Here is a 14,771-nt window from a genome sequence, read left to right as displayed (position 1 = left end):
TTGCAAAGAGCCAGAGGTAGTGTATTCTTGGTAGCAATTGTGGAGGTAACAGGATAGAGAAGAGCTTAGTATATCTGAGGAACTGAAAGGAGGCAGTGTAACGGGACAGTGCAGGCAGAGGGAGATCATGGGGCATGATGGGGTGGTGGGGAGGGTGGCAGGGACTGATGATGAAGGAAGCATGCAGGGAGCTGTGGAAGGGCTCTGAGAGCTGTGTGTGTGTGATGGAGATGGAGATACCCACTCTCCATTTTCCAAAGTTAGCTCTGGCTGCTCTGGAGAACACAGAACAGAGCACGTCAGTAGCCAGTGAGGAGGCATCCCAGCAGCCCAGGATTAGATGATGGTGGTTTAGACCAGGATCATGGCAGAGATGAAAAGTAGATGGGTATGGACTTATTCTGGAGGTAAAACCTATGGGACTTGACTTGACGGATAAGTGTAAACAGAAAAGGACAGATCAAAGGATGGCTCCAGTTGGAGCTGAACACCTGGGCAGATGGTGTTTCTTAAAGAGACGAAGAGTTCAGTTTTGGACATGTTAAGCATGAGAGGCCTATGAAACATCCCATATGAGTTGTCAAGCAGTCAACGGATGATACAGGTGTGGAGTACAAAGAAAACGTCTGGGCTGGGTGTATGAATCGGGGACTCCCAGCACTGAACAGCAGTGGATGAGGTCCTCTATGGGAGAGAGGAGAGGGAGGGGAAAGCAGAGCCTGCAACCGAATCCTAAAGAACTCCAGCAGTTAGGGTAGAAAAGGAGCCTGCAAAAGACATTGAAAAGGAACATCAAGAAAGGTAGGAGGAAACTCTATAAATTAATGTGGCACCAGCAGAAACCAAGAGAGAAGAGTTCAAGGAGAGATCAGCTGTGTTAGATGCCTTAAGTCAATTATGATGACTGCAAAGTGTCCATTAGAGCTGGTGACATGGAGATCACAGGTGAAAATTAACATCATGTCACTCCTATGTTCAGAGTCTTTGGTGGCTCCCTATACTGTTGTGTCAAGTTTAGACCCCACCTGATGGTATAAGGGCCCTCTACAACCTGGCCCCACCCTATCTTGATTGTTATCTCCCCACTTTGACTCTCTGGGGAGCCAAAATCTTGGACTCACTTTCTCCCCTTGAAGCTTCTACTCATAGCTTTCTCCAGTGCTTACTACTTATTATATTACAGCCCTCTCTTAAAGACAGGACCAAACAGCAGATGTGACTCTCCCATTTAGGGTTATTGAGGCAGTATGACATCCTGGGGATGCACTCCCCCTGGCAGTAAGGAGACCCTGTTTTTAATCTGGCTTGCCTACCAGGTAACTGAGTGCCTTCAAAACTGCTTAATTTCTCCAGAGGCCTCAGTTTCCTTTTCTGTTAACAATGGAGGTCAGACCAAGTGGTCTCCAAGGGCTTGCCTTGCAGTGACCGTCTACAAGCCTATGTACAGTGTTTCAATCCACATTCCAGTAAGTATGATCATTTGTCAAATACCTGTTATAAAGTAGTTTGATACACTACATTCAGTTATTGACATGTTTGAGAAGTAGGAAAATATTGACATATCCAGTGAACAGAAAGATCACTGAGAGCTTTCTATGGTCCATGCAATGAAAGAAATCAAAATACGTTGATATTCTTTGCCCTTTAAAGGAGTTTATAGTCTGGCTGGGGAGAAAAGATTTTTTATTTTATTTTTTTTTTTTTTGAGACGGAGTCTCGCTCTGTCGCCCAGGCTGGAGTGCAGTGGCCGAATCTCAGCTCACTGCAGGCTCCGCCTCCCAGGTTTATGCCATTCTCCTGCCTCAGCCTCCCGAGTAGCTGGGACTACAGGCGCCCGCCACCTCGCCCGGCTAGTTTTTTGTATTTTTTAGTAGAGACGGGGTTTCACCGTGCTAGCCAGGATGGTCTCGATCTCCTGACCTCGTGATCCGCCCGTCTCGGCCTCCCAAAGTGCTGGGATTACAGGCTTGAGCCACCGCGCCCGGCCGAGAAAAGATTTTTTAAATGTTGAAAAGTTAAATTATAGTATTCTGAGACTAGAGGAGAACATGTTGGTGCCTGATTAATCTCTCTGCAGAGAGCACAGTATTTGATGGGCCACGATGTCAGCAATGAGTGTGGGCACAGTGGGAAGCTCAGGAGGCACACAGGGCTGCAAGACTGTGCCTGTGACTTAGAAGAATCAGAGGAGGGAGGCGGGGTGCAGGCTGGCCTAGTGGATGAGGAAGAATTTGAGCTGGGTTGGGAGAGTTGGGTGAGCAGCAGAATTGAGATGAAGATGGAAATAAGGAAAAGCATATGGTATGTGTGGTACAGCTCTCATAGAGGGTGCATTAAAGGAGTGGAAATGGAGGCTTTTGGGAAATTAGAGCCAGATTGTGATTAAATGCCAAGCCAGGACCTTTAGTCCATTCAGCTAACATTTTTGAGTGCCTACTATGTGGCAAGAATACATATTACTTAGTTATAGCATAGGCCCTCCAAAACCTGCCTCGCAGAGAAGGATACAAACAGAAAATTAGTAGCACAGTGCAGGATGCTGTGCAGCAGAGAGAACTGCAGGAAATGGGGCAGTCTGAGGGTTTTTAGCCAAGGATATGAATGAAGTTTGAAGAAGGTTTATTTGTAGAATGGATTAAGGGATTGAGTTAAATCTTTTCCCCTTGTATTTTCATTCATAAAAGTTACCTCAGCCTTCAACAAGTATTCACTTGATTATAAAAGCATAAGGTTAAGGGAACTGATTTTGTGCCCTTCAGCCAGAACCTGAAAAATTCAGAGATGGAAAATGAAAATGACAAGATTGTTCCCAAAGCAACAGCCAGTCTACCTGAAGCAGAGGAGCTGATAGCGCCTGGAACGCCGATTCAATTCGATATTGTGCTTCCTGCTACAGAATTCCTCGATCAGAACAGAGGGAGCAGGTATGGACTGAGAGAGGTTATATCTGGGAGAACTGAAGTAAATTTGAGGTCTCTTGTGTCCCCCTCCACCACCAAAGACTGTTGCCATTCTGACTTCCAGTTCAAGTGATAAGTGCCCTTCTAGCTGCTGCTGTCGTGTTTGTTCAACTCTGGCTATTCCCCTAGGCGTACCAACCCTTTTGGTGAAACTGAGGATGAGTCATTTCCAGAAGCAGAAGGTAAGTGACTAGTTTGGTGTCCTTATTCTTTCCCCTGCACAAAATGACAAGGGCCATCGAAATAAGATGTGAAATCATGTTTTAGAGAGCTACGATTAGGAATATGAATTGAAGATTTGTTCTTTCTGAAAGTTTAGTAAGATATCTGCAGTGGAGGCAAGTCTTCGATAAAAACTGCAGGGTAGCTGAAAGACCGTTTACAGCTATTTCACTGTTAGCCATAGCCTTTTTGTAGCATAGCATAGAAATGTGAAATCTGAATCTGTTATCACATTCAAATGCAGGCTTGGTGAATTGGAAATATGCTATTTCATTTTAGAAAACCAAAAGCACAAATAACTTGTTCTTGAATTTTAAGATGACACAAATGAATGATATTTAGGTCTTTCAAATTCAAATGTTTGGTTTTTTTACATTCTTACAATGTACTTAAGAACATATCTGATGGCTGGTGCGCTGGCTCACGCCTGTAATCCCAGCACTTTTGGAGGCCGAGGCGGGTGGATCACCTGAGCTTAGGAGTTCAAGACCAGCATGGGCAACACAGTGAGACCCCATCTCTACAAAAAAAAAAAAAAAAATACAAAAATTTGCCAGGTGTGGTGATGGGCGCCTGTAATCCTGTCTACTCAGAAGGCTGAGACGTCCGAATCACTTGAACCCAGGAGGCGGAGGTTGCAGTGAGCTGAAATCACACCATTGCACTCCAGCCTGGGCTACAGAGTGAGACCGTCTCAAAAAAGAAAAGAAAAACCTTCTTTGATCTTCTAGTTATGGTTGCTGGGAGTCAGTTTTGTCAAGTTATGCGCCACTGTCAGCAGCCAGTGCTACTTCCATTAGGCTATGAAACATCGTCACTGCCTTTCAGTAATACGCATGACGTATGAATTGCATGAGACCCAACATGAGATCTTATATCCTGCAAATGACTTTTCCTTTCTAAGAGGACTTTATCAGTGGGCCAAAGTAATGAATCTTCTATTGTCTAGTCTCAACGCACTCTTTTAGAGAAAAGGTACACTGTAGTCACCTAGAGTTTCAGCATTAGAAGGATGTTCATCTGGTACCACCATCATCTCATTTTATAGATGAAGAAAAGCCTTTTTAGTCTAATGAAGTAGTTCCAAACAAACTGACAAAATGTAGACAATGGAAGAGGCAGAGCTTTGGCAATATTGGGCTTATAAAAGCGATATTGAGAAATTTTGGTAGAAGCTCCTCCACAGAAAGCAGGCAAAACCAGCACATCTGACACTGGTGTGCCGATCAACAGCAGCAGGAAGTAAATGAGATCCTGAGTGGAAAATGCTGTCTTGCAGATTCTCTTTTGCAGCAGATGTTTATAGTTCGGTTTTTGGGATCAATGGCAGTTAAAACAGACAGCACTACCGAAGTGATTTATGAAGCGATGAGACAAGTATTGGCTGCTCGGGCTATTCATAACATCTTCCGCATGACAGAATCCCATCTGATGGTCACCAGTCAATCTTTGAGGTACATTCAGTTTTACTTTCAGACTTTCTTATGGCTTCAGCTAACCCTTTTAAGGCTAATTCACCCATCTGAAATGTTAGTGTTGGAATGAAGAGACTGCTCTTGCTTTTGCCCCCACTATTTTTTACATAAGACAGATAGCCTAGAAAGTGCTCTCTTAGAGACAAGAACTGGTATCTTCAAAAATTCAGTGGTGAGTGAATACTGTTGTTCACCAAGATGCTATCACACTAGACTTATTCTCTATATGTCAGAGCTTGAAAATGGAAGGTTTTTTTTCTGAGAGTACTATTTATAAAAATAATGGGGAAAAAAACTAAAAAATCTGCCAAATCTGCCTAAATAACTTGGCCATCACAGAGAGAGCAGGCCATATTAACTACATGATTTAGGGTTTCAGGTAATATGATCTGGGTTTCAGATATGACCAAAGTCCTGGTTATGAACCTGGGCGTATGATACGGTAGCCACAGGTAGCATCTGCATCATAACTAGCCTGAACTGAGATGTGTTTTCAGTGTTAAATACATACCAAATTTCTAAGATTTAGAATGTAAAACATCTCACTAATTTTTTAGGTTAATCACATGTCTGGTAATATTTTATATATACTAGATTAAGAAAAATTAATTTCATGTGTTACTTTTCACTTAATGTGGCTGCTGGGAAAGCTTCAATGACGTATAAGGCTTCCATTACATTTCTAAGGGACAGCACTGCTTTAGAGCCAGAATGTCTCAGTTTACTCCTGGCTTCAGCATTTCTTAGTTATGTGACCTTAAGCAAGTTTTGGAGGCTCTGTACCTGAGTTTTTTCAGCTGTAAAATGAAAATAACTATTCACACCCTCCACTGTTGTCATGAGAAATAAATGTCATGAGGAATAAATGTGCTAATATATGTAAAACATTTACAACTCAGTGGCCCATTAAAAGTGCTCAATGAACGTTAGCTTCAAAAAAGGTAACTAGGACTACAGCAAAAATCAGGATATAGCTTCTTCCATTCATTAAGCCCATTCTTTTCATTTATTATGAACGTCATCTGAGAATTAAGTTCTTATTAATAAAACCTTATATTTATTTAAAGCTTTTCTTTAAGTATGTCCTGGACCTTTTACAGAAATGGGCTCATGGTTCTTACAATCCTAATGGTCCTGGAATAATTTCCACCAAAAAGATCAAAGGAAAATATATGTAAAAGTACTGTGAAAAACCACAGCACATCAAAATGAAAAGACAACCTACAGAATGGGAAAAAAGTATTCACAAATTCTATCTAATATGGATGTAGTACACAAAATACACAAAGAACTCTTATAAAACTCAACAGAAAGACAACCCAATTAAAAAATGGACCAAGGACTTGAAAGAGACATTTCTCCAAAGATCATATACAAATGGCCAATGAGCACATGAAAAGATGCTATGTGTTATTAAGGAAATGCAAAGCAAATCCACAATGAGATATGTCACTCCATATCAAGATGGCACATGCACACTCTGTCTCATAGATGTGCATATATTTATATATCTCATATATATTTATATATCTCATATATATTTAATGGAAAATAAGCGTTTACAAGGATGTGAAGAAACTGGAACCCATTGCTGGTGGGAATATAAAATGGTTCAGCTGCTGTGAAAAAATAGTTTGGTGGGCTCCTGGGTAGTTACCCAAAAGAATTAAATACAGGTGTTCAAACAAAAACTTATACGCAAATGCTCATAGCAGTCCTTTTCATGATATCCAAATGGTGGAAATAATACAAATGCCCAACAGCAAATGAATGGATCAACAAAATGTGGTAGAGTTGAGCATTCCAAATGGGGAAATCTCAAATGTTCCAAAATCTGAAACTTTTTGAGTGCCAACTTGATGCTCAAAGGAGATGCTCATTGGAGCATTTTGGATTTTGAGATGCTCATCCTGGTAAATATAATGCAAGTATTCTAAAATCTGAAAAAAAAGCTGAAATCCAAAACAATTTCAGATACAGGATACTCCACCTGTATATACATATGATGGAATATTATTTGGCCTTAAAAAGGAACAAAGGACCGATATGTGCTACAACATGGATGAATGATGAAAACATTGTGCTAAGTGAAGGAAGCCAGATACAAAAGGCAACATACTGTAGGGTTCTGTTTATATGAAATATCCAGAATAGGCAAATCCATAGAGACAGAAGACAGACTAGAGATTGCCAGAGGGTGGGAGGAGGAATGAGTAACTTCTTAATGGAGATGAAGTTTCCTCTGGGATGATAAAAATGTCCTAGGACTAGATAGTGGTAATGGCTGCACAAAGTTATGAAGACACTAAACATCATTAATGATAAATCTGATGCTATGCATACGTCACCACGGTAAACATACCCCTGCAGTGGAATCACAGAAAATCAGAAGATTGAAAAAGAAAAATCAATTCTCAGACAAGATGCCTGAATAGGAACAGCTCCAGTCTGCAGCTCCCAGCGAGACCAACGCAGAAGGCAGGTGATTTCTGCATTTCCAACTGAGGTACCTAGCTCATCTCATTGGGACTGGTTAGACAGTGGGTACAGCCTATGGATGGAGATTAAAAACACAGCATGAGAACTGTGTGAAGCATACACAAGTATCAGTAGCCAAACTGATCAGGTGGAAGAAAGGATACCAGAGATTGAAGATTAACTTAATGAAATAAAAGTGTGAAGACAAGATTAGAGAAAAAAGAATGAAAATGAATGAACAAAGCCTCTAAGAAATACGGGACTATGTGAAAAGACCAAACCTACTTTTGATTGGTGTACCTGAAAGTGACAGGGAGAATGGAACCAAGTTAGGAAACACTCTTCAGGATATTCTCCAGGAGAACTTCCCCAACCTAGCAAAACAGGCCAACATTCAAATTCAAGAAATACAGAAGACACCACAAAGATACTCCTCGAGAAGAGCAACTGCAAGACACATAATCGTCAGATTCACCAAGGTTGAAATGAAGAAAAAAATGTTAAGGGCAGCCAGAGAGAAAGGTCAGGTTACCCACAAAGGGAAACCCATCAGACTAACAGCAGATTTCTCTGCAGAAACCCTACAACCCAGAAAAGAGTGGGGGCACACATTTAACATTCTTAAAGAATTTTTAACCCAGAATTTCATATCCAGCCAAACTAAGCTTCATAAGCGAAGGAGAAATAAAATCCTTTACAGACAAGCAAATGCTGAAGGATGATGTCACCACCACACCTGCCTTACAAGAGCTCCTGAAGGAAGCACTAAATATGGAAAGGAAAAGCCAGTACCAGCCACTGCGAAAACATACCAAAATGTAAAAACCGTCAGCACTATGAAGAAACTGCATCAACTAATAGGCAGAATAACCAGCTACCATCATAATGACCGGATCACATTCACACATAACAATATTAACCTTAAATGTAAACAGGCTAAATGCCCCAATTAAAAGACACAGACTGGCACATTGGATAAAGAGGCAAGACCCATCAGTGTGCTGTATTCAGGAGACCCATCTTATGTGCAAAGACACACGTAGGCTCAAAATAAAGGGAAGGAGGAAGATTTACCAAGCAAATGGAAAGCAAAAAAACAAAAGAAAAAAAAGCAGGGGTTGAAATCCTAGTCTCTGATAAAACAGACTTGAAACCAACAAAGATCAAAAAAGACAAGGGCATTACATATGGTAAGGGGATCAGTGCAACAAGAAGAGCTAACTATACTAAATACATATATACCTAATACAGGAGCACCCAGATTCATAAAGCAAGTTCTTAGAGACCGACAAAGAAACGTAGACTCCCACACAATAATATTGGGAGACTTTAACATCCCACTGTCAATATTAGATAAACAAGACAAAATTAACAAGAATATTCAGGACTTAAACTCAGCTCTGGACCAAATGGACATAATACACATCTACAGAACGCTCCATCCCAAATCAACAGAATATACATTCTTCTCAGCACCACATCGCACTTATTCTAAAATTGACTACATAATTGGAAGTAAAATACTACTCAGCAAATGCAAAAGAACAGAAATCACAACAAACTGTCTCTCAGACCACAGTGCAATGAAATTAGAACTCTGGAGTAAGAAAGTCATTCAAAACTGCACAACTACATGGAAACTGAACAACCTGCTCCTGAATGACTACTGAGTAAATAAATAATGAAATTCAGGCAAAAATAAATAAATTCTTTGAAACCAATGAGAACAAGGACACAACGTACCAGAATCTCTGGGACACAGCTAAAGCAGTGTTTAGAGGGAAATTTATAGCACTAAATGCCCACAGGATAAAGTGGGAAGGATCTAAAATCGACACCCTAACATTACAATTAAAAGAACTAGGTTGGGCACCGTGGCCCATGCCTGTAATCCCAACACTTTGGGAGGCCGAGGCAGGTGGATCACCTGAAGTCAGGAGTTCGAGACCAGCCTGGCCAACATGATGAAACCCTGTCTCTACTAAAAATACAAAAAATTTGCTAGGTGTGGTGACAGGCGCCTGTAATCCCAGCTGTTGGAGAGACTGGAGCAGGAGAATCGCTTGAACCCAGGGAGGTGGAGGTTGCAGGAAGCTGAGATCATGCCATTGCACTCCAGCCTGGGCAACAAGAGCAAAACTCCACCTCAAAAAAACTAGAGAAGCAAGAGCAAACAAATTCAAAAGCTAGCAGAAGACAAGAAATAACTAAGATCAGAGCAGAACTGAAGGAGATAGAGACACGAAAAGCTCTTCAAAAATCAATGAATCCAGGAGCTGGTTTTTTTAAAAGATTAACAAAATTGATAGACCACTAACCAGACTAATAAAGAAGAAAAGAGAGAATCAAATAGACACAATAAAAAATGCTAAAGGGGATATCACCACTGATCCCAGAGAAATCAAACTACCAACAGAGAATACTATAAACACCTCTACACAAATAAACTAGAAAATCTAGAAGAAATGGATAAATTCCTGGACACATACACCCTCCCAAGATTAAACCAGGAAGAAGTCAAATCCCTGAATAGACCGATAACAAGTTCTGAAATTGAGGCATTAATTAATAGCCTGCCAACCAAAAAAAGCCCAGGGCCAGACGGATTCACAGCCAAATTCTACCACAGTTACAAAGAGGAGCTGGTACCATTCCTTCTAAAAGTATTCCTAACAATAGAAAAAGAGGGACTCCTCCCTAACTCATATTATGAAGCCAGCGTCATCCTGATACCAAAACCTGGCAGAGACACAACAAAAAAAGAAAATTTCAGGGCAGTATCCCTGATGAACATCAATGCGAAAATCCTCAATAAAATACCAGCAAACTGAATCCAGCAGCACATTAAAAAGCTTATCCACCATGATCAAGTCAGCTTCATCCCTGGGATGCAAGGCCAGTTCAACATGCGCAAATCAATAAATGTAATCCATCACATAAACAGAACCAATGACAAAAACCACGATTATCTCAATAGATGCTGAAAAGGCCTTTGATAAAATTCAGCACCCCTTCATGCTAAATACACTGAATAAACTAGGTATTGATGGAACATATCTCAAAATAATAAGAGCTGTTTATGACAAACCCACAGCCAATATCATGCTGAATGGGCAAAAACTGGAAGTACTCCCTTTGAAAATTGGCATAAGACAAGGATGCCCTCTCTCAGCACTCCTATTCAACATAATATTGGAAGTTCTGGCCAGGGCAGTCAGGCAAGAGAAAGCAATAAAGGATATTCAAATTGGAAGAGAAAAAGTAAATTATCTCTGTTTACAGATGACATGATTGTATATTTAGAAAACCCCATCATCTCAGCCCCAAAACTCCTTAAGCTGATAAGAAACTTCAGCAGTCTCAGGATACAAAATCACTGTGCAAAAATCACACGCATTCCTAGACACCAATGATACACAAACAGCCCAAATCATGAATGAACTCCCATTCACAATTGTTAACTAAGAGTATAAAATACCTAGGAATACAACTTACAACAGAAGTGAAGGACCTTTTCAAGGAGAACTACAAACCACTGCTCAACGAAATAAGAGAGGACACAAATGGAAAAACATGCCATGCTCATGGATAGGAAGAATCAGTATTGTGAAAATGGCCATGCTGCCCAAAGTAACAGTGCTATTCCCATCAAGCTACCATTGACTTTCTTAACAATTAGAAGAAAACTACTTTAAATTTCATATGGAACCAAAAAAGAGCCCACATAGCCAAGACAATCCTAAGCAAAAAGAACAAAGCTGGAGGCATCATGCTGCCTGACTTAAAACTATACTACAAGGCTACAGTAACCAAAACAGCATGGTACTGGTACCAAAACAGAGATATAGACCAATGGAACAGAACAGAGCCCTCAGAAATAACACCACACATCTACGACCATCTGATCTTGGAAAAACCTGACAAAAACAAGCAATGGGGAAAGGACTCCCTATTTAATAAATGATGTTGGGAAAATTGGCTAGCCATATGCAGAAAACTGAAACTGGACCCCTTCTTTAACACCTTATACAAAAATTAAGTCAAGATGGAATAAAGATTTAAATGTAAGACCTAAAACTATAAAAACCCTAGAAGAAAACCTAGGCAATACCATTCAGGACATAGGTATGGGCAAAGAGTTCATGACTAAAACACCAAAAACAATGGCAACAAAAGCCAAAATTGATAAATGGGGTCTAATTAAACTAAAGAGCTTCTGCACAGCAAAAGAAACTATCATCAGAGTGAACAGGCAACCTACAGAATGGGAGAAAATTTTTGCTATCTATCCATCTGACAGAGGGCTAATATCCATAATCTACAAAGAACTTAAACACATTTACAAGAATAAACTCCATCAAAAAGTGGGTGAAGGATATGAACAGACACTTTTCCAAAGAATACATTTATGTGGACAACAAATGTGAAAAAAAGCTCATCATCACTGGTTATTAGGGAAATGCAAATCAAAACCACAATGAGATACCATCTCACACTAGTTAGAATGGCAATCACTAAAAAGTCAGGAAACAACAGATGCTGGAGAGGATGTGGAGAAATAGGAACGCTTTTACACTGTTGGTGAGAGTGTAAATTAGTTCAACCATTGTTGAAGACAGTGTGGCGATTCCTCAGGGATCTAGAACTAGAAATACCATTTGACCCAGCAATCCCATTACTGGGTATATACCTGAAGGACTATAAATCATTCTATAAAGACACATGCACATTATGTTTATTGCACCACTATTCACAATAGCAAAGACTTGGAACCAACCCAAATGCCCATCAATGATAGACTGGATAAAGAAAGTGTGGCACATATACACCATGGAATACTATGCAGCCATAAAAAAGAATGACTTCATATCCTTTGCAGGGACATGGATGAAGCTGAAAACCATCATTCTCAGCAAATTAACACAGGAACAGAAAATCAACCACAACATGTTCTCACTCACAAGTAGGAGCTGAACAATGAGAACATATAGGCACAGGGAGGGGAACATCACACACTGGGGCCTGTTGGTGGGTGGGGTCAAGAGGAGTGATAGCATTAGGAGAAATACCTAATGTAGATGATGGGTTGATGGGTGCAGCAAACCACCATGGCACATATATACCTATGAAACAAACCTGCACGTTCTGCACATGTATCTCAGAACTTAAAGTATAATAATAAAAAAAGAGAAATCTAGGTTACCTGATTTAAACAGCAAACTTCTAAAAGTGACCCACAAAATATGCATGTATTAAGTTTTCACTTATAAGGGAATTTTACAAAATCTATGAAAGTTATTCCAACTTTAGGGAAATTGTTTATGATCTATATTCAAAAAATTAAATTCATACCCATTAATAGGGACATAAAAGTAACATTTCTTAAGCTTTGTCTACTTAAATTCCCATACACATTTCTCATTAACTGTATAACCACCTCTTGGAAGTGGGGATTGTTACCACAGTTTTACAGATGAACCAGTTTTAAGAAGTCCCAGTGACTTGCATAAGATCAGGTGAGGAGCCAGGGTAGAACACTCAATCTCGAGTTCTCTGATAAGTCTTACGGTTTAATAAGTATAACTGCATGTATTTCAAACTGTAGCCTTTTGGTCGGGGGGAGGTAACAGTTTTCCTGAGATATAATTCACGTATCATACAATTTAAATGTACAATTCAGTGGTTTCTAGTATATTCAGAGTTGTACAACCATCACCACAATCAATTTTAGAACATTTTCATCACCTCAGAAAGAATATCCATTATCCCCTGGCAACCCACCCAGCCCTAGGAAACCACTAACCACTAAAATTGCCATCTCTATAGATCTGAGCATTTAACAGATAAATGGAATCATAACCATTTTTTCCACAAACTATATTTTTGCTTTGACCTATAAAACATAGAGTAATAATTTATAATACCATGTTAATTATTCCAACACGAGTACAATACAGTAGAAATTTATACCTACTTATCTAAGATAGGAATAAATTCTCATATAGTTTATTTTCTAGGATATGTCAACCTGATTATTAGATGATGCTTAAAATACTGTTAAAGAAATATATTCTGAAGGCCCGGCGTGGTGGTTCATGCCTGTAATCCCAGCACTTTGGGAGACTGAGGCAGGCAGATCCCCTGAGGTCAGGAGTTCACCAGCCTGGCCAACATGGTGAAACCCCATTTCTACTAAAAATACAAAAATTAGCCGGGCATGGTGGCTGACACCTGTAATCCCAGCTACTCGGGAGGCTGAAGCAGGAGAATCACTTGAACCCGGGGGACAGAGGTTGCAGTGAGCCAAGATTGCACTGCTGCACTCCAGCCTGTGTGACAGCAAGACTCTGTCTCAGAATAAATAAATAGTAAATACAAAAAAAAAAAGGAAATATATTCTGGAATACCTTGTTAAACATTATTCCTCTTTTACCCAAACTGAAGAGTCAAAAGCCCTTCACTATTCTCTCACCCCTACCCCATCTTTTTCAAGAATGTTAAATTTAGACTAAGTTGATCTAGTACTCCAGGGACATTAAAGTTGCCAATGGATGTTTGCTGAGAGGGAGGCTGTACAGAATATAATCCATCCATATTATATAGCAGATCTATTGAGAATTATAATGCTGTCTTTTTGGGTAAGTTGCAGAATCCTGTGAAGTTAAATGTTCTACTTGCTGTATAATCTTCCATGATAGATACCCTGAGCTTTAGCTACACAGGCTCCGTAGAGGCAGAAAGCAGGACATGTGGTCACACAGAGCTATCTTGCCTCATCCTCAAACAGGCTTTCTCTCTCTCTATTTGGGGGAATTTGTTTTATTTTATTCTGGACTTCTACAAACTCTTCTAGGAATATTCAGTTTATCCAACATTTGTGATATAATGTATCTTTTAAAATTTCAGGTTGATAGATCCACAGACTCAAGTATCAAGGGCCAATGTAAGTACCTCATACAGGTTCATTAGTGATTACTCCTTAATTCACCTTTGTATCTACCTTAAACACAGCCTAGGCACTTAATAAAGATCTGCCACTAATAGGACACTTTTTCTCATGACTTTTCCAGAGAGTAACCTTGTCAGTTTTTAATTCTAGTAGTTGTATGATCTGTTTCCTTTTTTTTTCCCCCAGTTTGAACTTACCAGTGTCACACAATTTGCTGCTCATCAAGAAAACAAGAGACTGGTTGGTTTTGTCATCCGCATTCCTGAATCCACTGGAGAAGAATCTCTGAGTACCTACATTTTTGAAAGCAACTCAGAAGGCGAAAAGGTCTCTTTTTCATGTGAAGATCTCATAATATAAATATCTCAGTCCAAACAAGTCCATTTTAAAAGAGTTTCCTGGCATTACCTCATTGGATATTTAGTTGATTATTCTGCATGTCTCCATCCAGGAGTTCAGTTAATACCTCCTAAGAAGGCCTCACTGAAAGAAAACTCAATTTAAATTTCTCTGTGGAAAATACCTACCAACCAGAATAGGGTGAATGAGGAAGAACTCTGATGGCAAGACATATTATTTAGTCAGGATATAAGGAAATGTTGAAAGCAGTTCCCCTCGAATTTGTTCTTTAAAAAAAATTAAGGCAAAAGCTACAGTAGAGAATAATTTAGTCTCAGAGAGCAAACC

The 14,771-nt window shown here is 39.8% G+C and overlaps 1 protein-coding gene across 4 annotated transcripts in view; it reads left to right on the top strand.

Annotated features, from left to right (window-relative positions):
• APPL2 (adaptor protein, phosphotyrosine interacting with PH domain and leucine zipper 2) overlaps positions 1-14,771 on the top strand; it is a 61,994-nt gene that overhangs the window by 43,979 nt on the left and 3,244 nt on the right. For all 4 annotated transcript variants that reach the window (XM_031650714.1, XM_031650715.1, XM_031650713.1 and 1 more), the window contains 5 exons: positions 2,760-2,924; positions 3,090-3,142; positions 4,462-4,636; positions 14,042-14,078; positions 14,271-14,411. In XM_031650714.1, coding sequence (XP_031506574.1) covers positions 2,760-2,924; positions 3,090-3,142; positions 4,462-4,636; positions 14,042-14,078; positions 14,271-14,411 — 571 coding nt within the window. The remainder of the gene's footprint in view (positions 1-2,759; positions 2,925-3,089; positions 3,143-4,461; positions 4,637-14,041; positions 14,079-14,270; positions 14,412-14,771) is intronic.

The sequence above is a fragment of the Papio anubis genome, chromosome 9 (genome assembly GCF_008728515.1).
Source record: "Papio anubis isolate 15944 chromosome 9, Panubis1.0, whole genome shotgun sequence".
Classification (NCBI taxonomy): Eukaryota; Metazoa; Chordata; class Mammalia; order Primates; family Cercopithecidae; genus Papio; species Papio anubis.
The sequence above is the reverse complement of the archived record's forward strand: the minus strand, read 5'-3'. Positions and strand labels throughout refer to the sequence as shown.